The sequence below is a fragment of the Gambusia affinis genome, linkage group LG17 (assembly GCF_019740435.1).
Source record: "Gambusia affinis linkage group LG17, SWU_Gaff_1.0, whole genome shotgun sequence".
Classification (NCBI taxonomy): Eukaryota; Metazoa; Chordata; class Actinopteri; order Cyprinodontiformes; family Poeciliidae; genus Gambusia; species Gambusia affinis.
In genome coordinates this window covers 7,269,505-7,294,403 of record NC_057884.1, presented here as the reverse complement: position 1 = coordinate 7,294,403, position 24,899 = coordinate 7,269,505, and the positions used below count along the sequence as shown (strand labels likewise).

Here is a 24,899-nt window from a genome sequence, read left to right as displayed (position 1 = left end):
ATTAATTTATTTATTCATAACTGCTTCTTTTTTGGTTCAATCTTTAATTCTCTTATGGGTTGGATGCAAGTAAAACAATGTAAAAAAAAACACCTATATGTTTACAACACAATCTTAAGAGAAAAAAATAAAGGTTTGAAAAGATGTAGGAATGTTTTAATATATTGACAGGAATAGTAGAAATAGAAACTTTAAAACACACACAGGAGCAACATTTATTTCATATTGTATGTTGTAATTTTCTTGTGTGAAATAAAGTTGATTAAAAAAAAACCCGGCATAGTAGGAGAAGCAAATTTTCCGAGTTACCCAAAACGCAGCATCAGCTGTGGTCATGAGAACCAGATGGAGCCTGGGCCACAGGATGGCAGGCAGGCGGCTCCGCTATCTGCTGCCTGACAACACCGTGACGGTAATAGGGACGCTGCAGAGCGCTGTTACATTATTGTGACACTTGCCTGCTGGTTTAGGGAGCTTCATAACGGTACCGGACCGGTGAAGTTTGTCTTTTGGTGGAGTCGGATAGCTTCGCCTGTGGCTTAGAAACGCTGTAAGCTAAATGAAGTTTAATAAGCTAACGTTATAGTCAGCTCTCATCCAGCAGTTAGCAGTGCTGGCTACAAGTGCCGACCGACACCGCTGCCTGTCCCTCGCTGCTTTTACATGGTCAGAATTAGCTCTGCAGAGAGACATGCCTTTCTTCTTCGCTCGTAAATATATAGTGACTCGCAGATGATCCCAGCTAGCTCGAGTTACTGCTTTTCCCACGGATGTAGGTAACGAAAATTGATAGTGTTTATTTTATTTTATTTTTTTTGTGGTCAGTCAAGATAGCAATGCGGACCACATTGTTTCTGATCGGCTCCCCGGCTTCGGATTACTGCGCTCCACGGAACTGCTGCGGCGTGAGTTATTGCGTTTCGCATAATGGGTGATCATTATGGAGATGTCAAGGTTCAGCTCGGGCAGATGAAATCACTGGGCGAGGATGCAGAGAAGGAGGAAGTGGATCCCGAGGAAGAGATGCCCGTGTCTTCTCCCTCCGCCTCACCAGATCCCACCGGCTGCATCACCACCGCCCCGGGGGCGGATGCACTATCCACCAATATTTGCAAGCAGAAGGGGAAAAGAAGCACCAAGAATCCTTGTGGGAGACCCTTGCAGGGATTTCCAGCTCACGCTGTGAAAAACTTCAACAGTGCTATATGTGATCAAACACTCCACATCAAGGGGACGGGGAAGATCCTGCAAGGCAAGTCAGCAGAGAGTAACGGGAACTACGTCGGCGTCCACGAGTCCAGCAACACACAGGAAACACGCTGCGAGGATGAATTCAAGCTTCCCAGGAAGAGGAGGCCTGTGACGGTGGACACATCTAAAGCCAAAACCTCCCTGGAAGCCCTGAAGCTGAGCATCAAGGAGCTACAGTGGAAAGAGGTGCGCTATTTGAAACTATTTAATTTAATTTCTTTCTCTCTTTTTCTTTTTGTTGTGTTTTGTCCCAGCAGAAACTTGTAAATAAATAGTTTAGGGAAGAAGCTGAGGATGATTTGATCCTGGGGAGAACTGTGTCATCAGCTTCTCGACTCAATTGGATTACAACAAGCTTAAGTGTTTGTCTTCATAAGCCACTTTTATTCATGTTTTTTCCCCCTCAGATGACTCCATTTGAAGTCCTGTGACATGACTTCAAATGGAGTCATGTCACCCTATTTGTCTGCATCGGCTTATTGAATTAAAGAACAGAAATAATGGCTAATTGTTTTGGGTTTTTTTGGGAGGGGATGTGGGGTTTCTTTTCTTTCTTTTTTTGCAGCTCATCATATTTGAAGTGTCTTTACTTTACTTAAACTTTTTCAATTTCATGTTATTTTATGAGACAGACCTGCACAAAGTATTTGTACCTGTGAATTGGCATGCAACTAATGCATGGTTTTTGTTTATTTATTTATTTATTTTTTTTGTATTTTACAAGAAAAATCTGAAAAGTGTGGCATGCACTTTTTCATTTAGTATAAATGGGGCATGTTATTGGCTAAAACTCAAACAAATGGTGGAGTGTCTGTGAATATTAAGTGGCCCCTCATATGCTCTGTTAGATATAGGTCTGGGACTTTGACTGGGCCATTCTAATACATATTGACAATGCCATGATTTATTATATTGTAGCACTGGTTACGTCTTTAATTTGTTGTTATTTTTTAAAGTTCTAGCAAGTTTTCTTCCGGTATTGCGCCGCAATTACAGCCATCCTCCTCTCCGTCATCTCTGACGACAAGCTCCATTGTTCCTGCTGAAAAAATAAACTCCACAGCATAATGTTGCTACCACCGTGTTTTAACATAGGAGTTGTGCTCATGTTGTTGGGCAGTGTTGGTTTTTAGCTTGTCTGCCTGAACCAGATCACATTCTCTACATGTTTACTGTTTCCTCTGCATGGCTTATAATCCCGGGCTTCTTTTGTAATTTTCAACTAGACATTTTCCTGTAACACCTGAGGAGGCAACTAGATGGTTTTATTTTAATGCTATTTTTAAAGTTGTGCTTTTGACTTTTCCACTGTGCTCCTTGGGTTTTGTGATGCTATTTGTTCTCTAGTAATCTGCATCAAACCTCTGAGTTCTTCACAGAATAGCTGGAATTACTCAAAAATTTATAAAAGTGACATATTGGGAACTTCTGACAGCAATCAGTCGCACTCCATTTTATTTTATTTAGGGGTATTCGAGATCATCTGGCTGGCTACACATGAACAATGTGATTTTCAGATGAAAACCAGTCCCATTTATACACAACTTACTGTTCTATCATGTGAATCTGAATATATGGATATAAAATACAAACAATTTAGGAGTTAAATACCTTGTAGTTTTATCTTCAGCCTCCACTATAATGTCCTTACTTGAAGTCATCGACTCAAGATGAAGTGTTGTAGATAAATAATTTGGCATAAAACTATTTGCTTTACTGCAGTAATTCTTTCTTTTCTTTTTTTTTTTTTTCCAAAGAACAGCACTGCTAACCCAGCAACTTTTCTTTTGTCGCTGTTTTTTAAAATCACTATCTAAAAGACACAATACTGCATGAAATATTATAGCAATATTTCAACACTTCAGAATTTAAGGACTACCAAGTATTGTCATGTCACAAAATTCTAAAAACATGGGTATAAACATAACAATTTATCAATTAAATATCAAGTTGCAGCTCTAGCAGTGACTGTAATCTCCATGCTTTAAGTCATTAATATTAGATCATCGACTCCGATGAAACGATGGAGATTTTCTTTCATCTGTGTTACAGTGTGTGAACGTAAAGAACAAATGGGACAAAAAAAAACTTTCTGAGGTCACTTTTTTTTTGTTTATTCATTTCTGTTTGTCCTGAGTTGTTTTGAGAGTTTATTTTTCTTAAAGTGCCAACTCAAAGCTGTTATGAACACCGCCTCCATTATGCATGGAAAGAATGTCACCTCAGTGAGACGGGGAAGCACACGGCGCACTTATCACCAGTAACCAAACTGTGACACTTGAACCCTGCTGCTGGTATCCATAACGATGGACATATGGCAACACTTGGTTAGCACAAAACACCCCCAGCAGAGTCAACGGCTCCATGGAGCTGCCGTCACTGTGAAAGCCTTTGTCATCATACATTGAAGGGGCCGAAACTTTAGCAGCTCGGCTCTGTTAGCACACTTATGAAGTTGGCATGAAGTGGACGAGTTCCCTTCAGAATTGATGGCAACACAACTGAATGCAAAAGTGTAAGTTGGACAACTGACTCTACATCTGCTAGCTGACTTTCCACTTATGGCTTTCTCCGCCACAGGAAGAAATCACTAGCCTTAAGCTCCCTTAATCCAATAAAGCGAGTCCTCTCCCAGGCAGAGATAACAGCCACCTGAGGGTCCGAGCGAAAGATCACGGAAATGCTTCATATTTTCATCTATTGTCATATTTTGAGGGAGTGTTAGTTACTAATCAGGCATTTTGAGCACATTTGCTTTAAAACTGTCAGAACTTCTTGAAGCATGGTTGGAAAATAACCTGAATATCAAAAAGGGCTATTTCTGGTACGGCGAGAGAAAACTGAATTGTTCACCGAAGGACACCGAAAGACTTTAGCAAAGAAGCAACTTTTCAAAAACACAGCTGTGTCTGGATGTAATCCCCAGAAACTACTCAAAATAATCTCCCCTCGTCCCCTTCACACACTTGCGTGTAGCTGTATTTATAGCAGGTCTTTGCAGTCAGCCAGGGTTTCCCTTTTACACGGTGTCACGCTAACACATTAACAAGATGCAACTCTGGGACAGATTTATCTTATAGCCAACTACAGGAGGGGAGGAGGTTAAACTATTTAAGATACCGATATTGGACTGTCAGCCTTCCGACACCTTTGAGTTGTAGACTTGGAGAGGCACGGCAGAATTAAAGAGAGAATCCCTCATGTTTCTGTTAGTAAACTCAGCAGAGTTTTGACCCATTGCTCCAGTGGAGATTGGAAACCAAAGTGGACTCTGGGAAAAAAACCCAAAACAAACCGTGCTACTTGTCTTAAGTAGCATTGCGTTGCATTTGAAGAGTGTGTGTGGTACATTTTTCAGACGATCATCTTGATTCTGTGGTCCTGCTCATATTTTCAGACAGTTCACATTTTCCAAATGATGACTTTTTTTAATTGGCTTTCTATTCAGCATATAAATGTAATAAGTCCTTCTCACCGCTTTGCTTTTCCTCTCCTCAGTTTCACACGGGAAGACGTGCAGCGTGTGATATCTACTGGCATGGTGTTTCCTTCCACGACAATGAAAATATTGTGTCAGGACAAGTCAACAAGTTCCCAGGTATTTAAATATGTGTACTTTTCTAATCTACAATCAACCTATAACTAGTTATGTGTGTTTGTAGTTTCAGCTGGCTTTGTGTAATCTACTTTGTTCCATCTAGTTGGATCATTAGTCTTGGTAAGCAAATCAATAAGACCAAAATTTTAACACTTTGTAATTTAAGCACAACCAAGTATTGCCTTATCACAAAAATTTAAAAACATGGATATAAAAATAAATCAAACCAGAAATCAAACCCTAAATAGCATGTAAATCTGAATATTTAGGTCAATCATATCAATATGCCTCTAGTTTATTGAACCACAAAAGGCAATGAAATGCAAAAGCAGCAACAACAAAAAGCCACAAAGGCAACAATGACTACAATAACCAAAGCCACAATGGAAATTATGGCAGGAAGTTTTTATTATATTTTCTACAGTGGCTTTTTCTGCATTTCAGTGACGCATCTGAGCTACTGTAAACTTGTGCTTAGTTTAGTCCTTACACCTGACCTTTGCTTAAAACTTTTATGTAGAATGTAAAGTTTGTTTTTTTTGTTTTTTTTTATTGGTGATTGATTGCTTCCTGTTTCTCTTGAGGACATGCAGGATTGTCTGAAAAAGGGTGTCTTTGCAGGGATGGTGGAGATGCTGAGGAAGATCAACCTGAGTAGAGCGGTTCGGACTATGCAAGAGCTTTTCCCAGAAGAGTACGACTTCTATCCACGCTCCTGGATCCTCCCTGAAGAGTACCAGCAGTTTTCCACAGAGGTACTGTTGCAGCACCTCATATAAGAAAAACATGCAGGGTCTCCCAAAGGTGTGCATGCTGGCAATATGTAGTTATGCGTATGTGATTAACTGAAAAAGAAGAACAAAAAACAATCCAATAGTATAAATGTTAAAATTTTCAGCTGGTACTTACTCAGTTCCAAGTCAGTTGTGGTATAAAAAGTTATCTGCAGAAGTTAAAAACAGAAAATGAATTGTAATTGTAAGCCATTTGTAAGTAAACGTTTGGTAGAGAGGAAGGAAGTAGCATGTTTTGTACAGCAGGGGGCGCCACAACATCAACGTATACATTCAGATTCACTTCTCATCCTTTAAATCTGCCTCCCTTCAGCGATCCCGAAACCTATTTACATCTATTACCATGCATCTGATCTGTGCAGCAGCAGCAGCGTAGAATTACATAACATATCCTGGGATAATTAACACTGTGAAAAATGCTGTTGACTTTTCTGGGCTTGTATGTTAATTCAGAGAAACCTCTGGACGATTTTGGTGCAGATCAAGCCTCTCTGACTCTTGTCTATTCTTAGTCCAGTGAGGAATGAGATTACACTAAGATTTGATTACAACATCCTGGTTTAGCTTGGTCTACTGGATGAAGTAGGGTGTCTTTTCCTTGGATCGTATCCGTTGTGAACGGATACAGTCGTTTCTGCCCCCCTTGCTCCTCTGCTGCAGATTCGTATGGTGAAGGAGAGCGACGCCACGGAAAGCCCGACTTTTATCGTGAAGCCCGACGGTGGTTCCCAGGGGGATGGTATCTACCTCATCCAAGACCCCGGCGATCTGAAGCTGGTGGTGGGCGCACAGGCCAAACAAGCGGTGGTGCAACAATACATCCACAAGCCGCTGCTCATCGACAAGCTCAAATTCGACATCCGCCTCTACGTGCTGATAAAGTCCATGCAGCCGCTGGAGATCTACATCGCCAAAGAAGGTCTGACGCGCTTCTGCACCGAACCCTACCAGGTAGCGCTTACCCCGCTGATAATCCCCACAGGCTTGCTTTGAGGTTGATTATGTGGAATTGCCGTTTTTGTTTTTTCTTTTTTCATTCCAGGAGCCAAGCCAGAAGAACCTGAGCCGCGTCTTCATGCACCTGACCAACTACTCGCTCAACGTTCAAAGCGGCAACTACGTCCACTCGGACAGCCAGAACACGGGCAGCAAGCGGACACTCTCCAGTGTGCTCTACAGGCTGGCAGCCAAGGGCGTTGACATCAAGCGGGTCTGGTCGGACATCATCGCCCTCGTCATCAAGTCTATCATCGCCGTGCTGCCGGACCTTAAAGTCCACTACCAAGCCGATATACCGCCTGCTAAGCCAGGGCCTACTTGTTTTCAGGTGGGTGTGACAGTGGAGCTGCAGGCCAGTGTGTTATTAACATGTTTGTTTGTCAGCCAATCAAAGTGCTCAGGTTCTCTAACGGAGCTAGTAGTATTGGATTACCTGGTTTTCCAGCTCTGGATAAGTATGGAATAAGAAGAAAGAGATCGGAAACTATTTTTGTTTCTTCACTTAATTTTATATTCTTTTGTTGAGTCCTTCCTGCCTTTCTCACATGCTTTCCTCCTTCCTTCTTCCCTTGTGTCCTTATATATATATATATGTATATAATATATTTATATATATTTCACCTCCATAAGCATTTCCTTCCTTATATGGTTTGTTAAGAATCAGTTATAAAGTCTACCTTTATTATGGGATGAAGTGAAATTATCTTATAAATATGTATTTGTAAAATTATTTTTGCAGTTGAATGGTTGCAGAGAATGTAAAATATTGATTTTTATCATTTTTTTAACAGTTTTTTTCAAAGCCTATTAATACTCTTTATTTGCTGGTTCAGTGTTGTCTTTCAATTTCATTAAAGTCATTCACATAACCTGTTTTCACTGCTGGTGGATCAGGTTGTTAAAAATGGCAACATAAAAAAATAAATAAAAATTTACAGAACACATTTACAAATGTGTTTTCAGAAAAACAGCCCTTCTGGGACGGATAAAGTTCTTAGTGTCTTCTTGAATGTGTGTTTCTAATTGTTGTGTAATATTGTTGTGTGTCAGATATTAGGCTTCGACATCCTGCTGATGAAGAACCTGAAGCCGGTGTTATTAGAGGTCAACTCCAACCCCAGTATGAGAATAGAACATGAGCAGGAAGTAAGACACTGGTTCCCATCAGCATCATCACTCTACCACCGCCATCCCCCACCACCACCTCTTACATTAAGTGCATGTCTGTCTCAGGTGGCTCCAGGAGTTTTCGAGTACGTTCCCAGTCCAGTAGACGAGCAGGTGAAAGTGGGGGTGATCAGGGACACGCTGCGCCTCATGGATCCCTTAAACAAGAAATTGACAGCGTAAGCGCCGCACACCTCAGCGTAAACACCCTGTTTGAAGTTGGATGTTGTCTCAGCCGCCTCCCTCGCCTCCCCACTACCCCTCTCTGCCACCGTGTCCGCTTTAAGAACACAATATCTCACTCTGCCCACCCGCTCCTCCGAGCGGGGTCCCGCACCGCTCAGCGGCTCTCTCTAAGCTTGTTAAATGGAAAAAATGAAATCAACTGAGGCATGGAGGAAACTCACACATCACTGTGCCAATGTAGTGGCTCAATCTCTCTACTCAACTGGCCGTGTGGTGCTTGGAAATAGATCTCCTTCTCAATTAGGGAGTGTCCTCCCACCATCGTTCCATATTTCAATATGAAAAGCGGATTTATTCTTTCTGTCTGCTTTCAACTTATTTCCTCATCCTTTTCTGTTATTCTCATTCTGTTTCATCGTCTTTAAATTTTAACTACCTCATCTTTAAATTAGCCTCAATGTTTGATATTTTCTTTGCATCCAAGAGGAGTGTCTACTTGTGGATAACGCTCCCTTAACTTCCTGCTGAGCTAATTTCCATCTCCACTCTGTTAAGCATTCTTTAATCGCTTGATCTAACGTCCATTATATGTTTAAAACTTTACTTTTTCAATCTTTAGACTGAACATCTAGTTTTTTAAAGAACAGGGAAGTCATAGCGATCTTACAAGGTTTAAGTTGATACTTTCTTATTTGTAATGATTCTAGTTGTCAAATAAAATGAACACTAAAAACACAAAGGAATCTTGTGTTCAAAGGAGAATGGGACGGTAGGAAAAATGTCAAACGTGTTCATGGAAAACTAAAATATATCTTGGCAAATAACTGCTTATCACCATGACTGTAAGCATGACTTTTTGTAAGCAGAAGTATTTTCAAACAGATATATTTGTCTTTAAATGTATAAACAGTGGAAAATGGCTAAAGCCTTCTTTCAGCCACGTACACGAAAGCAGGTCGGGAAGCAGTTGTGCTGCTTCACTCTTTCTTTTATGTGGCTTGAGAAAACTCCATCTTGAATTTAAAGATGGAAATTTATATACAGGTCCTTCTCAAAATATTAGCATATTGTGATAAAGTTCATTATTTTCCATAATGCAATGATAAAAATGGATAAAAAAAGTTCTTTTCACAGAACCTTTTCCCTCCTATATGCGTTAAACTACTTTTGATTTTAAAAAAAATATTTCTGCAAATTCAGTTCATGAATGTTATATCGATCAAGTTAATCCTCATCTTTTTTAATTCTCTATTATGTCAAAAAAAAACATCAGCGACCCAAGATTCACACTTAATTATTCAGATCAGAATTTTTAGTCAAGCAGCTTTAAATGATATTGGGTAAAAAGTTGAATCTAATGGAGCGGAGGAGTTGAGAGGGTGATATGATTTCAATATTAGAGCAATGATATAAATCAACCATTTAGAAGTAAGAGGAGAAATTAACTTTTAGATTAGAAACCTGTTGAGCAGTCTGATAAAAAGTGACAGTGTAATGTGAAATTAGACTTCTCTGATTGAGAGGAGCAAACCTCTTTATGATTAGAAAAGAAATAACTGAATGGCTTTATTAAGAATTTCAATTCACGTAAAAAGAGAGAAAAGATGTAGACTAGAAATATTTTAAAACCCACTTCAGACTCATTGGGTTTTTCACAAGCGGCCTATAGACGCGATGTCAAAAAAAAAAAAAAAAAAACACACACACTTACATTGAGGAATAACACCCAGGTAATGTCAGTGGAATGGATGAAAGTCAGTCATTTAGAAGAGGTTTATTCAAAGTTCACGTTTACTTCTCAAGAAGAAGGGAAAGCCTGACGCAGCATGCACAAAAGTCGGTGGGATGATAGCACACCAGCTGTTTTATAAAAAAAATCTAAACCAAATGACGGAAAAAAGGGAGCAGGTGGAAAAAGTGCCACTTTGAAGGGAGAAGAGATAAACGAGGAATTATATATGCGAGTTTGTGACAGTATCAGTGACTCTCAGTTATGTAGTGTATGCACCCAGCTCATTAATCCTGAGTATTCTGTCTTTGGAAGTGATTTATGAGCCATCATGTGAGGTGAAAAGCTTATATTCACAGGCATGAGGCGCTAAAATATCCCATTATAAAGGTATTATCTGCATAAGGGGAAATGAGGCAAACTAAATACAGAGCATAGTTATGAAATTCTTTTCTTTTTTTTTTTGTTCTTTTAGTGCCTTTGCGTAGGTATTCATACACTTTGTACTTAGGCACAGGTTAAAACCAAATACATCAAATTTAATGTTTTGGGGTCCTTATGTGCCTTGCTACAGACGTTTATTTGAATTTAAGCCTTGATTTGACTGGGCCATCCTGACACTTGGTTATATTTCGTTACAAAACGTTCTATTGCAGCTTGTTGTCATGTTAGAACTAGTTTAACATCCAAAACTTAATAAATGTCTTAGCTTGTTTCTAGCTTTCCTTCCTTCATTTCTTTTTCTCTCTCTTCGCTGCAGTGGGTGGAAATTCTCCCAGTTTGTCTGTGTCTGTGCAAGGTTTGTGTTTTTTTAGCGGAGCCTGTCCTGCTAAATCTGTGTGTGGGTGGCGTCCCTCTGTATCCCCCCCGGGACGATTGATTCTGTCTAACATTAAGAAATGCTGTATTGGTGTCACCCATGCCGGTATCTAGAAGAACGGTAAACCTAGACTTTGCGAAGCCACAAGCAGGCTGGGACGGGACTGATGGGATGCCAGTTAGACTGGGTTTCAGCCCACGCGTCTCATAAGAAGTTGAGTCGAGCAAAACATTTTGTGCTTACTGTAGGAACTTGAGAAAAGGAAAGAGACATTGGAGGATAGACTTAACACAGTGAAGTTCAATTTAATGAGAAAAAAGAGGCAAGACAAGAGTAGCAAGACAACTGCCTATCTTTTGATGTTGTTGCTATGTAAATCCTGTGTTTTGTTTTGCTTGACAGCAGAGGTCAAATAACCAGCATAAAGGTTACAGGTGCAGATGTCCTTGTTCGATCCTGTTCAGCTCAGGTTTCCATTCAAGACATAAAGTCCCTGATTATACTTGACTCCTGATACCCGCTGTTGTGGTAGAGTCGGTGATTATATATCAGCCGTGACCTCTGCGAGCAGCGCGGCCACAACTTTAATGGCCCGGTGTGTAAAAATGACCGCCTGTTTTCATGTGCAGGGCTTGCAAATCTGAATTAGAGACCGTGCACATTAATTTATGTTTTTTTCCCCACCTGATAATCTTAACATTGGCATTTAAAGTGTGGGGGGAACAACTGTTGACAGCTGCAGTTTAATGGCTTTCTGTCATGATCTGCTCTGTGTGCAGTGCTCAGACAGTGCATATGTGTGTGCAAGGCAGAGAGAATGTATGACTTGTCTAAACTACATTAACTAGAATTGCATTGAAGTCCAAATTATAATCTACGGTAATCTAAACGTGCTAAGATTAGCCTAGCACTTCAGTACAAACCTTAGAAAACCAAATCAGCTCTCTACCCCAAAACAGCAGAAAAAAATCATGGAAAATGTAGCCAACACACTCTGTAACATTTTATCTGAAGTTTTTTACATATATATGTTAAAGGCCATCACAATGGGATTTTTTGATTCATTCTTGAAATTTACGAGAAAGTAAAGCAATATTTCAGAGTCTTCGAAGAGTTTGGTAAAGTCTACAAAATGTCATTTGACTTGATTGGAGGCAAACGGGTGGATTTATTTAATGACAACACCTCAACCACACTGCTTTGTTTGCCCTTATGGAATAATCAAACGCTCACATATCAGGAAACCATTTTTGAGCCTTTACAAGTCTGGTGTGTCCTGCCATTCTTGCATTACTTTGGTGTGGAGTGCTTAAAAGAAAGCAATTCAAATCCATCTCTGCTAATAAACGTCCCCCCCCCAACCCTGTTTTTTTTTGTTGTGGTATCTACATCAGGACTCCTCAGCCAAAAGGAGGCGGGTCTGATCCTGTGGAGGTGATCCCGGCGGACGGCGACTCTCAAGGCAGAAGTCCAGATAACGCAGATAATCTGCCTCCGCTGTGCTTGAAGCAGGTCTACCCGAAGTACACCAAACAGTTCAACCACCTGCGGCTGGTGGAGCGAATCGCCGCTCTCTTCATACGCTTCCTCGGGGTGAAGGGCAACATGCGCCTCGGCCCCACTGCCTTCCGAACCTTCATCAGGTGCACATGTTTTGTTTGATCCTGATATCACTCTGCCATGTAAGCTGCAAATCGACAGTAAAGCAAGCCTTCGTTTTATTGCAGTAAGACGAAAAGGATTAAGACGGACGCTGATTCCCTGGATAAAACTCCTCTCTGCTTACCCAGATTTAGCATATATGTAAGCACCACAGAGTCGGCATGCTGACTTAATAAAGTAAAAGAAACAGGTGCATTCACAGATTCCATCTGAAGTAGTGAGAGTCTCATCTGAGCCGTGGTTTAGAGATTCCCTTTCAAAGTGCTGAGAGCAGAGAGGCTTTTATTAATTTAGATTCTGCAGCAAAACACTGTCTCACCTTATTTTGGCCCTTTTTTTTAGGACAGAATATTCTTGCTGGGAGTTCAGGAAATAGTCTAACTTTAATTACACTATAAATACTTTCAAAGACTCCATATGTTTATGTTAAAATGAGAGTGTGAAAAATGGGTACCATATGCAAGATGTAATAATTTAATCTCTGTTGACGGTAAAGCTTGTCTTTCGTGCAGAATCCTCTTGACGAAATAATGCCTCATATGTTACTGTATTAGAGCAAATGCAGTTCTTAAATTCAATTTACAGGATTACTATGCCGTCTGGAATAGACTTCAAGTACGGAATGGAGTTTGAGAAAATAATTCCATCTGCAGACTTTATCCGGCCATCCATGTCTTTGCCCGTCATCCATCTGTCTGTTTATCCATCCGTCCTTCCACGGTTCCATATCTAAAGTCTGACCCCTCCATCGACATCTGTCAAAAGGATTATGGTATATTTTCATCTATGAACTTAAAATTTGAACTAAAATAAGCTTAGAGCTCTGGGAATTTGAATCTGGGGGGGAAAAAAGTATTTGTAGCTTGTTGGAACCCAATTTACATAATATTATCATTATTGCATGTAATAAAAAAAAGAAGAAAGAAACTAAGCATATAAAGTTTAAGTAATGAAGGCCCTGCAACAAAAAGAAAGAAATAAATGCATCACTTTTCCTCTGAACAATTACAGGTCTGCAGAATGTCGGATTTCTCATTAAAAGTAATAACTTTCTCAAAAACGAGCATCGTCCTTTTCTATGCTTTCTTATTGCTTTACACGAAATTCCTATTCTTTTTTTCTGTCTACCTCTGCATAAACACAGAATCAGTTCTTTCTGTATTGTTGGGATTCTGTCACAAAACACCACACACACACACACACACACACACACACACACACGCACACAGTCTCATTATTATCTTATATAAAAAGGTGAATATTTCATCTTGTTCTGTAGCAAAGCTCATAAAAAGATGCGGCAGCCACCTTCACTGTTCCTGTCACCATTTGGGTTAACAAGTAGCTGCATTGTGTTAGGCTGATATTTTACACTTTAGAAGCAGCGCCATAACCTGATTGTGCAGTGGTCCTCACCCTTTAGGTAAACATTGCTTACTTTGTCTCTATCTCTGGAATACAACACAGAATTTCTGACCTTGACAGCTCTGGGTTAGTGAAATATTCATACGGATCCCTGCAAGATGTGCGGTTTTCAGCATTTGATTTAGAATAGAAATATACCGACAAATCAGCCAGAATCGTCTGTTTGGCTTGATTGGCTCTGACGTGGTGACCAGCCTGTTGAAAACATAATCATACGATCTTCTGATCAAATGAAATGAATTCAGAGGAAGCAAAATGCAGTAAGAAACTAATTGAAAAGCAAACTGTACTTCACATGGCTTGTCAAGACATGTTGTTCATTTAGGTTGCAAGAGAGAGCAAGACTTTGAGCAGATAATAGGAAGGCTGAACAGAGAGATTCAGAACTCTTGAACACTTGCGTAACCAAAACATTTAATTGCATCTTAAGAGAACATAAAAAGTTTTTTGGTTTTCTTATTAGGTTGTATTTGATTTTGACATTAGTATTCCTTCATGTTTCTAGGACTTGTAAACTGAGCAACAGCAACTTCACCATGGCCTCAGTGGACATCTTGTATATTGACATCACACGTCGATGGTCCTTCGCCCTGCCCGACTCTCGAGAAGCAGGTAAAAGCAAACAAAAAAAAAAACAAGTCCTCACATGGTGTTCATGGAGACCAGAGAACTGAACGTCCTGGAGACTCTGCAAATAATGTGCTCCGCCATAATTGCTTGTGATTCTCCATCAGACTCCCTCCTTCCATAATTGAAATGAGGCGAGATCACAGCATGACAGCGCAGAGACCGTCCTGATATGAATTATTCAGCGTCCCACTTCGCAATGTCTGCGACATAGAGTAGATTGTTGGAAATCGCATGGACCAGCATGAAGAGTGTAGGCTGAATTTCAGATGAGCTTTCAGTAGGACTGGAATCGGTCGGCTGTCATGTCTGGGCGCGCTTAGTCAGGTGTATTTATGGGGATAAGAAGTGAAGATGACTTTTAAAAGACGTTATAAGTAGAAAATGGTGCAACAGACCTAGTGAGGTATGAATCCTGCTCAGTTTTGTTGTTTTCTTATCTGTTGTGCTTGAGTTTGAGTCAGCCTGACCTCTTAATCTGAGTAATAAGGTCCACAGGAAGTCTAGTAGGAAGGATACTTATTTCTTAAGGTGAAAAACCCGCTTTCAGCAGAAATCTATGATGTAATTTGTTCTAAAGCTGGACTTGTACACTACTAATGAATCTTTCCTTCTCCTTTCAGCCACAGCTCTAAAGAAACTGCCAGCTGAAAGGTTACCTTCAGCTTTTCTAAGCTGAAAGGTGAAAATTGCTTGGGCTCTTTTTTTTTTAGGATCTAAAGCTCGTTCCATTCAGATCACACCAAGTTATGAACATTTCATTCGGTCCAAAATAAGAAAACGGAAAAGGTCAAATTACAAAGAACAATTAGGGATCATCTTAACCTGGATGCATTTTATTTAATTATTTTGCTATCCAGTTATTTAAAAATTAATCAGCAGAGCAGCTTTACACTGTATTGATGTTACGTCAAACGGAAAAGGCTGAGCTTTTCACATCTTGATGTTTGAATTATTAACTTTTTAGCTGCAGATGAATCCTTATATACAAATAATCAAACGCACACAAATGTTGCTGCCAATATATTGTGCCTCCCATGGAAAAAAAAAATAAATCTTACCTAGGGGGTTTTGTCCCCTTTAAACAATTTTACTCGTTTTTCATCTTTACACTGGGTACTTAAAAAGTCGCCGCACTAGTAAATCAGCATTTCCTTTTCCCATACAGGGATGGGACTGCAGGCATTCGTGGAAGCCTTTTTCAACCTGGCGGGGCGGCGGTTCAAATCCCTCGCGCTGAGGGAGCAGGTAGTGTCCCTGCTGGACCTGTGCGAGTCTCACCTGGGGCCGCCGTCCGGCGCCGAGGACAGACGCTCGCTGAGCTGCAGCAGGGTGCTGCCGCGAGGCGGCAGGACCCGGGCGCTCTACCTCCCCCACCCTCGGCCCATCTCTCCGGCCGTGCACCGGAGGGCCACGAGCCAGGACTGCCGGCCGCATCAAAGACCAAAGCCTCGCACGCTCAGGGCAAACGTGGAGAACTGATGAGAGGGAACGGGCTGTTCAAAACCCAATGCATCGCCTTGAACCCTCTCCACAGGAGCGAGCAAGGAGTGGGGAGATTAAGGGTCCATTTCTCCTCCTCAGAGTCTGAGAAGGGCTAGTCGACCCCTGCTGGCTGGCTTGTCGGCGCACTGCTCTCTGCCTGATTGCTTTTTTTTTTTTTTTTTTTTTTTTTCTCCCCCTTTGAGGATGAAGATGGCCTCGGAGCCGAGGGGGGAAGGCACTGAAATGGTAATGGAGGCTGGTGGATTCCTTCCTCCCCTTCTTGTGGGATCACACGTTAGCAGTGTGGTCCTGTCAGGAGGAGGATGTGGCTGCTTTTTATGTACCGTTTGATTCTAAAGGGCAGCTACTGGCTTCCCTTCTCTTCTGTCTGACTACGTCTCCAATAAAACCTTCATAGGGTTTTTTTGGGGGGATTTTTGTATGTTTTTTTTTTTTTTCCCCAGCGATCATAGTAGATATTTTTATGTACGTTAATTCACACAGATCACACATAAACAAGTGAGTGTAAGGGAGCATTCTGTGTATTATCCACTTGCATCATGATATTTAAAATTGATATTTCTTTTTGTTTTCCAGTAACTTAACTCTGAAATATCATGTACCTAACAATAACCCAAAATGAAGTTTGTCAGGAAATAAATTGTATTGAACTAGCTACTTCAGCTAAACATTTACTGTACAGTACATGTATTCAATTATTTCATGATTCCGTTTGCATCAGTAACCTCAACCCCTCTGGGCTTTGCTTAACAACCTCCCTGTTGCTTTAGCACTTTTTCCTCCCACTGAACTTTCCGTGTTAATATACTTAGATAGAGCCAGACCCTTTTTGTCAGAAGTGTCGAAAAATCACCAAGTTCAAAGTGTTGTGGGCCACAAAAACAGAAAAACCAAAGTCAAAATGTGCTATTTCTAACTTCAAACATTGATTGGGATTTATGAATCATTCGAAAAACAAAATTAGTCTAGGAATTTTGCCTATTTTACACAAGAGGCATATTTTGAGATATTTTGAGTTTTAATCTATTTTCAGCAACAGGAGTGTGTCATGGCTCACTTTTTCTTCAAAGAAAAAAAAAAAGAGAAACACGGGTCACCCGAGTCTGCTTTTGAGTCACTGGATGTTTCTGATTCTGTTTAAAAAAAAAAAAAAAGTGAAAAAATTAGACTACTATAAGATGAATACTATATGGTTATACATTTTTTACTATAAGATCTTAATTTCTCAGTGAAAGGATTTGCCACAATCCTTCCAAATGCTTCAAATGGCACATGGGATTAATGTAGGATTTTTTTTTCATTCTCTCTGTCTCTCCATCTATCTATCTATCTATCCTTAGTTTTTTTTTGTTTGTTTGTTTTTTTAATTGGTCATTTGTAATACTCTTAATTTTCTGACAAACTGAATTTGAGTTCTCATTAGCTATGAGCCAGGATGATCGAACTAATCAAGTTCGAAATACTCAAAGTATCTTCAGTCATACTCTGAGTTATTGAGACGCACCTGTATTTAATGAATTTGCGCAGCAGCTATGTGCACGTGTGTTTGCACAGAGGTTGACGAAACGCCGCCAGGGCTTCTGCGCGCCGCGCACGTTGCGGACGAGTGCGTGTTTATGCTCTGTAATGTATTTATTTGAGTTCAGCTCAGTAGTGAAAAAAAAAAAATCTCCTGACAGCAAGTGGCTCAGCTGTTAGTCCTCCATGAGCCCATTAGTGACGAGTTAAGTGAATAAGCATTCACTTATCCTCTTTCGGTTCAGCAAGCTATTCCTGTCGGCAGCCTCAGACCTCCCCGTCGGTGACTTTTTAGGTTGATTACTTTTTAGTGACGTAGCTGCCACAGGGCGTTAATATTTCAAAAATAAAACATGACTGCATGACTTTAAAAAATAAATAAATAAATAAATAAAAAACACACCATATAGTCTCCTGAAGGAGACGTGGAGAACGTTTGCGCACCAAAAGTTACACAGGATAGCATGATGGATGACAAGTTTAAATGTCACTTTTATATCAAAACATTGCAACGTGTTTTTTTTCTCACCTTTTGCACCATTATTAAGAATGGATTTGTCACATGCAAGCGAAGAATTAACTATCTGCAGTGTGGGCAGCTGTGAAAACACAAAGTGGATTAACCTAAAAGTTTTTGTTTTCTTTTTGCTATGAATACTAATCTAGGTCTTGCATACTTACTTACAGCAGTGTGGTGGTTACCACCATTTGAAGTAGAGGAATAAGGTTGCCTGCAGTGTCAACTGTGAACGAGATGTACTTACAACACTGGAAAACACGAATAAAACATTCTGATGGAGCTAAAGGTGTGGTCTCTGTTTTGTTTTGTTCCAGAAATTTCCAAGCAACTGAAGGTTGGCAAACACAGTGCTTCCACAGAGCTCTAACTGTCCCACATTTTGTTTTATTGCATCCATCAAACTTCAATGTTTGTCATTAACTCAGTAATTCCCTAAAAATGACAGCAAGGATTAACATTTTCTGTTATTAAAAAATATACTCACATATTTCTATTTATTCAACCAAAGCCTAAATCCTAAGAATAGCATTAGAGAAGAAGCCAGGAAGGACTAATAAAATGTTTATTGATAAATCAATCTCGCATCCATATTTTAGTCAAACTGCTTTACACAATATTGCATAGGTTAATTAATGTTGAAGTTAGAAGAACACTAAAACTAACTAAATTACTTAATTAAAAAAAAAAAAACTCATGAGATAGAAATTACAAGTGACCTGTGGTTACTCTGGAGGAGCTGCAGAGATGTACAGCGATGGTGAGCGGGCGGCGGTGCTGGAACTCCCGCAGTCGCCATTAGGCCGAGGCGGCGCTGAGCTTTGAGGGCCGTTTGAGGCCGCATGCAGCTTTAATTTTCTATTGCTTTTATACCGGCAACCTCTATTGTTGACACCACAGTGCTATTTACGTCTCCGTCCTCAAGGAGGCTGACGGATGAATCGGCAGCGGCTCATTTTTATGTGTTTTAAAGATCTTCGATATGTTTCACAGCACAACCATCTGCCCGTGTTTCCTCGACCTTCTGTTGTGGAGGCTGGCAGTCCCAGCTGACGCCGGAGCTCCGGTGTCTGTATTCATCACAGCGCGTTTGTTGTTGTTGTCGTTCAGTGGTCCAACAAATGTGTGACAGTCATCGGGCAGAGTTATGTTCTACCTTTCATCCCTTAGAAAACGTGCCCAGTCTAGACCATTGTTTTAATTTCTTCTTCTTAATTTAAAAAAACAAAAACATTTTTTAGGATCCTGGAGGAAAAAGAAGTACGAGCCTCTACACCTCAATGTTTCATGCTTTTAATTATTGAAACATTTAAGAGTAGTGCTTATGTTAATATGTCTGGCAGCCTAAATTTGTCTTGGATGCAGGAAACTTGTTTAGTTTTGGGTAAAGAAGCAAGTTCGCCTCACAGGGAGTAATTACCAACATCAGATCTTCACTTTAAAATACATATGGTTAAAGATACACATGCGCCAGTTACAGCAATAAAACATTACACGGCTTTTCTGCCACGACACACGATCATAATCCATCTGTCTTTTTGAGGATTTCATGTCAATTTAAAGGTTTCCAAAGTCCCCCCCCCCTTTTTTCACTTTCACATGTCTGGATTTTTCCTACCAAGTGTGGGGAATAACAATCAGGCAGTATGTAGGTCATGCTAGCTGTGAAAAATAGGCAGTGCTCAAACCCACTCATTCATGTCTCCATCATATCCTTCGCTCTGCCTTTGGATCCCCACTCTGAGCATATGTTCTCTCTAGATGCCTATAATCAATCTGGGTCTCCTTGAGCATTTGATGAACACGTGATCTATCGCACAGGCAGTCATTTAGCCTCCACGGTTTAAAACGTCACAGAGAACTGCACCGCCGAGGCTGTGCAGCAGAGATGCACACAGAGGAGAGTTTAAAATAGCTAAATAAAACTTTAATAGGTCTAGTTGCAAATGTACATAAATTGCACAGCCACGTTTTGTCAACACGAGTTCTTCTGTACATTATTGTTTTGTCACCATCATCAAAGGAAGCAGAATCCAGCAAATACTTTATACTTTCAACAGAATTACAAAAGTATTTTTTTTTCTACAATAGAATAGAAAACATACATCTTTTACTTATAGCTTTATATTTCATTTAATCCTTTGTTTGATTGGTCGAACTATGTCAAGAATGAGCTTTTGTTTTATCCGATTCATGAAATGGGAAACCAAAAGTTGATGACTGGTGCCTGTTTGATGTTAGTGAAAGTACTGATTGAAAAAACATAACATAATTATTAGGATGCATTTTAATCTTTGAGATCTTAAAGCAAGACTATGACTGGAGTTATGATAATCTGCTTCTGGGCATAATAGATTTGACTTATTTAGCATTTAGATTGTAAGTAAGACAGTAAAGCTACTATTATAATTTCATAATTGTAGCTACAAGACACTCAACTGGCTCTATGCCAATAATAAAAAGTTAACCAAGCACAAATACTAAAATGTTTATGGAACAAAGCAAAAGTCAAATATGGCAGAATTTGTGAAAAGCAGCTTTACTGAAATAAAATCTGAAAAATGTATGATGCACAAACTTCTTAGGAACATATTATTGGCTAAAATGTATCTAAGTAAGAGTTAGCATTGGGCTACAGTGTTGACCGAAACTCTTGAGCTTATTTGGAGCACGTACTATTTCAACATTTAGTTAAGCAGCAGCTAAAATAGCATCAAATTGCTAATGTCAACAGTCAACCATCTTTGCAAATTCGCCCAGTTTCACAAATCGCTAAATATCGGGGTGATTTAGCAATTAGTCAAACAGTGGCTATAAAGTGCATGATAAGTACATTTCAGGGTTATTTCAATAAGTTACAATGATTACAAGTTTTAATTTGTAAAAGAAAGAAAAAAAGTCTAATCCTATTTAGTGCTTTTCTGGCTTTATCATTGTTATCATAGAGTTGAAATTGAACTTATTCAGTAACTCTGTTTTGCTAGAATTAGCCAACTATAAAATGCTTTACTGCTTAACCACATGCCAAAAAAACTTATTTTTTAAAATGAGAGTTAAGAAACACATCTAGTACACATTCATATGACCTAAATGTGCATTACTTGTAAAAAAAAACAAAAAATATTAAGTTAGACATTTAGCTGCACAAAGGTGTAATGAAATTGCTAGGACACAAAAGTTACTTGTAAACTTAGACTGCATGTAAACAGAGGTTTGTTGAGCCAATTTGGTCAGTACATGTAGCTATCATGTACTATCATTTAAAAATAAAGAATTTGACAAATGAATCATAGTCTTGCTTTAATCTGTGCAGACAAACAGCTTCAGAGAGCCGTGTAGTATGCAGGTGTGAAATGTCTGGTATTTAACCTTTAGTTACTTAGGAACCTTGAAATGCCTGAAACTGGGTTTTGCGTAAAAAAAAAAGAAAAAAAAAGTTAAATAGAAACCAACCACTAAATGTAAAAGTGCATTGAGTGAGACTGATGAGATTTACAGGATTGTGCTTGCGCAGCTCATCGGACTCAAGTTGGCTTGAAACCAGCAAGGCATACATCTCAAGAGTCAAACCCCTACGTGATCAGTTCTTCTTTTTTTCTTTTTTTTTCCTGTTTTTGGCTAGAGATAGTACACGGTAAAATACAAACACAAAAGCTTTTCAACAGAGAGAACACTGGCAGATTAACTGATTTGTATAGCTCTGCCCGATGAGGACAGATGACTGACTGGGCTATCTTCTATATTTACAATATCAATAATGGTACAGCAGAGTCGGAGCACAAAAAAACCCAAAAACATTTACAAAAAGCTCTGTTAACATCAGGTAAAAATAGTGTGGGCATTTTTTATTTACACAATCCCATGATCTCCCATCTCACGATGCAGTCAATAATTATATTGTATTGTATTATATATATATTTATTTATATATATGTATAAGAGCAGCCATCCTCACTGACCAACCGGCGTCTAAATGAAACTGATGGGTGTAGATGCTACGACTGGCTGTCGATGTATTGAGACTTTTGCATGTGAAATGATTACAAAAAAAGCTAAAAAGCAGATGAGAGTGAGCTGACAGTGAGTTACAACACGAGACTTTACAACGCTGTCTATACATTCAGAGGCAAAAAACAACAACAACAAAAAAAAAAAGATGAGGTCAGGCAGGAAGCAAGAAAAAGGGGCAGGCGAGAGAGAACGCTAATGCCAAGGAGGATCGATGGAGTCACAGTTTGGATGCAGCATACTTCATTTCAGCGGACCAATAAAGCGGTGAGAGAGAAAATTGACTGAATGGAGGTCAATGACAAACAAACGGCTCTGCCAGTCCAGTGTATATTATGAGCGAGAGCATCGAGACGCTTCGCTCTATAGCTCCTGCGCAACTAGAGAGAATCGACCAACATCCCCATAACAATTAATGATGTGTTGTTGATGGAGCAGTGAGGAGCACCAGAAAAAAAAAAAAAAAAAAAAAAACACAAAAAAAAACCAACTACTACGTATTGATTGTGCTCGTTCTATACATAAGCCAGCGTTTGGGTTCAAATACAAAAAAATAAATAAAAATTCACCTATGCTACCTCTACTTTTGACAAGGCAAGAAAACATTTTTAAATGTTAGCATTTTAAAATTTCCCAGTGTGTATTTTGTTTTTTCCCTCAACCTTATTATATTGTGAGATTTGGACACCAGATTTAAAAAAAAATATATATTAAGGTTTCAAAACAGCAAAAACTCATCCAAGGGTTTTAAGTTCTGGTAAAAAAAACACCAGAATGGAGCCCGAATAGTGGAATTTTCTTAGTGTTTCGCAAATCGCAAAATATCTGGTGTTTCTAAACTAATAATTAAAAACCATACTGTTTGGACATATATTCAACTGTGACAACATGAACAGATATGGTGTGAAAACTAATGGAGCTCCGTCCATTATCAACAAGTCACAAGCAGCATATTTGTTCTGTCAAATGAGTAAAAATACTTTACAATAATAATCAGTATGGTATATTTTAGCAGTAGTATATTTGAAGTAATCTTTGAAGAGTTTGGGCTTTAAACACACTCAGATTGCATTATGGACTTTTGTTTTTGTACCATGAGACTGTGAAATCTCCATATTAAAACTCAGTATTATCGTTCTAACACCCTAGAAACAACAAAAACAATAATAGAGGGGTTTCTAACACTTGCATGAATTACATAAAGAACAACAAAGGCTCTTTGAGGTGCTGATCACTGCTCAGGGTGGTCTTCCTTTCCAGGGCTCCAAAAGCAAGCTGACACACTACAGTCTCTCACCATCAGAGAAGGAAAAATAACACTAAACCTCTTAAATAAAGGGCTGCTTTTATATTTGACATTATCAAATATAGGTATATGTGTGTATGTATACTCTAGAAGAAAGAAAAATGCATACATCTATGTTAAATTTCATTAATATAGCAATCACATAGAATTCATTTACTTTAGTGTTTATAATACATCTCATCTCGTTTTACGTCGGATTCTCTACAAATCCACAGTACAAGTTGTGCCTTTATGGGGTTGCTTTTTTATTTATTTTTTTATTTTTTGCAGAATCGGGAGGAGCTGCGGGGTTAAAGTCGAGGTGCATTCCCTAATTAAGGCGTTTCGTGTACCAATAGCTTTTCACAAAGTGCACTGCTTTGGGTGGGAGGGGCATGGAGAGGGGGTTGGAGAGGGGTGGAGGGGCGACAGGGTAGACGGGACGCTCAGGAACACACCTCTGAGTTAAAAAGGACGTGGAGAAGATTGTTTGGGATTTAAAAATATCTATTTATAGCTCATATTTGGTTCTTTAAAAACATAAACTTTGAGATAAAGCGTTGGAAAGTAAACCTCTGGAGACAAACTTAAGTGAAAATCCTCAACGTGCGGTTTTAAGTGGGCCCACTTCGCTGTCGGGGGAGGGAAAGGAGGAGCGGATCGTCGATGCGTGCGGTTTTCATAGTGGTTTGTCCCAGGCGTGGACGGGCGCTCGGGTGTTCGCAGCGACTCGACTCGTCCGCGGCTCAGAGTTTTTTATGTACAGGCTCTGCCCTGCCTCCTCTCTCCTTCCACCATCCTCCCGGTGAAGGCCATCTGGCGATCCGCTCCGAGCTGCACTCCTTCTGGGTGGCCCCTCGCGTAAAACGTCCTCGTGCCAAACATTTGTCTCCAAACTGAGAAAAAGTGGAAATGTCTTCCGGAAGTACGCCGACTGCTTTTCTAAAACGCACCCACACACGCACGCGCACACCCACGCACACACACACACACACGATTCTCACAGTCCATCTATAAACAGGCACTCGTCGACCCCGGCGGGGCGAGGCGGGGAGGAATACGCCGTACAACGCCCGGGGAGCCTCAGACGCGCGCCGAGCCGCCTCAGCAGTTGCTGCTGTTCCGAAACTCTCCGTTCTCGGTGATCTGCAGCTTGGTGGGGTTGGTGGGGGAGATGCCGTTGCGGGTCTGCATGCTGTAGCGCTCCTTCAGCTGGCTGAGCGCGCTCATGAGACGAGCGTTAGCGGCATCCAGCGACGCTATGCGCTTCTCCTGCACAAAAAAAAACATGGCGGGAAGGAGAACGGTTCAGAAAACAAAACCCCCCGTTTCAGACAGGCTACTGCGATCCGTTCTGCAGCTGAGATCTGAGTTTGCCAAACTTGTTCCAACAGATTCCCGAGAGGATTTTATCTGTTTGTCATGATTAACTGGTGATTTAAAAGCTCTAAATATTACATACTACTTCTTTACATTAACAGGAAATCTATTTTAAATTGAAAAGTGACAAATCTGTTGTCTTTTAAAGTACACTTTTATGACTAATGAGCCGTAGGAGAACAGCCTCCACGCAATATTAAAGTTTCCAAAATGTTCTAGAACTGCAGTCTGCGACCTCCAGTTAAAAACAGAAAGCTCATTGTCTTCTTGACAATAAAACCCTATAAGATGGGAGTTTCTCATGCGGTTGTCATCGCTTGATAATGCATTAAAGTTTGGAGTGAGCACTCTTACTTTACTTGAAGACCTGCAAAATGTAACCCACCAAAAACATAGCCAAGATGGCAGCCTAAGCAAAGCTAACAAT

The 24,899-nt window shown here is 40.0% G+C and overlaps 2 protein-coding genes across 16 annotated transcripts in view; one reads left to right on the top strand and one right to left on the bottom strand.

Moving 5' to 3' along the window:
• The first annotated feature begins 329 nt into the window (after positions 1–329).
• On the top strand, positions 330–18,081 carry ttll11 (tubulin tyrosine ligase-like family, member 11). 4 transcript variants are annotated; one of them, XM_044144575.1, is made up of 11 exons: positions 330–1,437; positions 4,750–4,849; positions 5,471–5,604; positions 6,304–6,594; positions 6,686–6,970; positions 7,693–7,788; positions 7,876–7,988; positions 11,939–12,187; positions 14,137–14,243; positions 14,882–14,940; positions 15,427–15,557. In XM_044144575.1, the coding sequence occupies exons 1-10, from the start codon at positions 928–930 to the stop codon at positions 14,935–14,937; spliced, it is 1,941 nt and encodes a 646-aa protein (XP_044000510.1). In that variant the 5' UTR covers positions 330–927; the 3' UTR covers positions 14,938–14,940; positions 15,427–15,557. The 4 variants fall into 4 exon arrangements, with proteins under 4 accessions (XP_044000510.1, XP_044000508.1, XP_044000511.1 ...); XM_044144573.1 differs by lacking the exon at positions 14,882–14,940 and having other exon boundaries at positions 15,427–18,081; XM_044144576.1 differs by lacking the exons at positions 14,882–14,940; positions 15,427–15,557 and adding an exon at positions 12,272–12,347.
• The window catches only part of dab2ipb (DAB2 interacting protein b), a 156,417-nt gene continuing 147,454 nt past the window's right edge, over positions 15,937–24,899 (bottom strand). For all 12 annotated transcript variants that reach the window (XM_044144563.1, XM_044144564.1, XM_044144566.1 and 9 more), the window contains one exon: positions 15,937–24,364. In XM_044144563.1, the coding sequence (XP_044000498.1) occupies positions 24,197–24,364 (168 nt within the window). In that variant the 3' untranslated portion in view covers positions 15,937–24,196. The remainder of the gene's footprint in view (positions 24,365–24,899) is intronic.

Excerpts from the sequence above, each read along its gene's own strand:
- ttll11 (XM_044144573.1), top strand. The coding sequence starts at position 928 with ATGGGTGATCATTATGGAGATGTCAAGGTTCAGCTCGGGCAGATGAAA. Across the intron at positions 5,605-6,303 it reads ACCAGCAGTTTTCCACAGAG|ATTCGTATGGTGAAGGAGAG; the intron begins GTACTGTTGCAG and ends CCTCTGCTGCAG. Across the intron at positions 6,595-6,685 it reads TCTGCACCGAACCCTACCAG|GAGCCAAGCCAGAAGAACCT; the intron begins GTAGCGCTTACC and ends TTTTCATTCCAG.